A 2,048-nucleotide genomic window follows, 5' to 3' on the forward strand; every position below is an offset into this window, starting at 1 on the left:
GGCAGGACGATGGTGAACGCAGCCTTCACGGAGATCCGAGAGGCAGCCTTCGCCCACATCCCCTCGCTGCAGTTCCTGTAGGTCTCCTCTGCTGGCAGCCGGGCATCCCGGTGCCCCCCGCATCCATCCTTGCCTGGTGCTGATGCCTCCCCCCTCCTCTCTTTGCAGCCTCCTGAACTCCAACAAGTTCACGCTGATCGGGGACAACGCCTTTGCTGGGCTCTCGCACCTCCAGTACCTGTGCGTGGGATGGGGATGGGGACACGGGGACAGGGAGGGCATGGGGAGGGTGGGGGTACCCGCAGGGACCGGTCCCCTCTGGGCAGCCGTGCCACCATCTCCTCCTGCCCCAGGTTCATTGAGAACAACGACATCCAGGCGCTCTCGAAGGCCACTTTCCGTGGACTCAAGTCCCTGACCCACCTGTGAGTACCGGGGGGGGGCATCCTATACCCCAGGGACAGGGGGGATGGCTCTTGCCCCCTCACTGCAGCTGGGGCTGCATCACCTCCATGGGCCCTCTTGTCCCCCAGGTCCTTGGCCAACAACAACCTGCAGACGCTGCCCCGGGACCTCTTCAAGCCTCTGGACATCCTGAGTGACCTGTAAGGCTGCCGCAGCACCGGGGACCCCCAGGACACCGGGCTGGGGACAGGGTGACATCCTGGTGCTCAGGGTTTGGGCAGGGTTCTCTGGGCTGGGGGTGACTCGGTGCCGTCCTTGGCAGGGACCTCCGGGGCAACACGCTGGCCTGTGACTGCAAGATCAAGTGGCTGGTGGAGGGGCTGGAGAGCACCAACACCACCGTCCCCGCCGTCTTCTGCAGCAGCCCCGGGCAGTTTGAGGGCCAGCGGATCCGGGACCTGGCACTTGGTGACTTCCAGTGCATCACCACGGGTAAGGGACCGCGGCTGCCCGTCACCCCGCTCCCGGGCACCCAGACCCTCACCACTGCCTCTCTCCTCTCCAGACTTCGTGGTGCACCAGGTCCTGCCCTTCCAGTCGGTGTCAGCTGAGCCCTTCACCTACGCCAGTGACCTGTACGTCGCGCTGGCACAGCCCGGCGCCAGCAGCTGCGCCGTCCTCAAGTGGGACTACGTGGAGCGCAAGCTGCGCGACTTCGACCGCATCCCCGGTAAGGTATCCAGGCCAGGGTGTCCCCCTGGGTTGGAACCCCCTCTCCCCCCAGTTTGGGCGATTTGGGAAGGGCACGGCCCCAGTGTGACGTGGTCCTGCCTGGCAGCTCACTCGGCCGTGCACTGCAAGCCCATCGTGGCACAGAACCAGCTGTACGTGGTGGTGGCCCAGCTCTTCGGCGGCTCCTACATCTACCGCTGGGACACCGCTGTGGACAAATTCATCAAGATCCAGGACATTGACAGCCAGAAGACCCGCAAGCCCAACGACATCGAGGCCTTCCAGATTGAAGGTTAGGGATTTCTTAGGGACATGGGTTAGCGGTGGGATGGCAGGGTTAGGATAACGGTTGGGCTTGGTGAGCTTAAAGGGCTTTTCCAACCTAAATGATTCCATGATTCTATGATTCTAAGGTGACTGGTACTTCGTCATCGCCGACAGCTCCAAGGCGGGTTCCACCAGCCTCTACCGCCTCAACCAGAACGGCTTCTACTCCCACCAAGCCCTCCACGCCTGGCACCGCGACACCGACGTGGAATACGTGGAGAACGACGGCAAACCCCGGCTGATCATCTCCAGCAGCTCCCAAGCCCCTGTCATCTACCAGTGGAACCGGGCGCAGAAGCAATTTGCGCCCCAGGGGGAGGTGGGGGAGATGCTGGACGTGCAGATGGTGAAGCACTTCAGGGTGAAGCGGGACCAATTCCTCTGCCTCAGCCGCTACATCGGTGACTCCAAGGTGGTGCGATGGGAAGGGCAGCGCTTCGTGGAGCTCCAGACGCTGCCATCCCGCGGCTCCATGGTGATGCAGCCCTTTGCGGTGGAGCAGCGGCAGTACCTGGCGCTGGGCAGTGACTTCTCCTTCACCCACATCTACCTGTGGGGAGAGGAGAAGCAGAAATTCGTCAAGG

The 2,048-nt window shown here is 63.0% G+C and overlaps 1 protein-coding gene across 1 annotated transcript in view; it reads left to right on the forward strand.

Annotated features, from left to right (window-relative positions):
- Positions 1-2,048, forward strand: part of LGI3 (leucine rich repeat LGI family member 3) — a 5,030-nt gene that overhangs the window by 1,425 nt on the left and 1,557 nt on the right. Inside the window, exons 3-10 of the mRNA XM_009640651.2 lie at positions 6-77; positions 169-240; positions 354-425; positions 534-605; positions 728-897; positions 971-1,135; positions 1,244-1,429; positions 1,551-2,041. Of these exons, the coding sequence (XP_009638946.2) occupies positions 6-77; positions 169-240; positions 354-425; positions 534-605; positions 728-897; positions 971-1,135; positions 1,244-1,429; positions 1,551-2,041 (1,300 nt within the window). The remainder of the gene's footprint in view (positions 1-5; positions 78-168; positions 241-353; positions 426-533; positions 606-727; positions 898-970; positions 1,136-1,243; positions 1,430-1,550; positions 2,042-2,048) is intronic.

This window comes from Egretta garzetta, unplaced genomic scaffold (assembly GCF_000687185.1).
Source record: "Egretta garzetta isolate BGI_Z169 unplaced genomic scaffold, ASM68718v1 scaffold366, whole genome shotgun sequence".
Classification (NCBI taxonomy): Eukaryota; Metazoa; Chordata; class Aves; order Pelecaniformes; family Ardeidae; genus Egretta; species Egretta garzetta.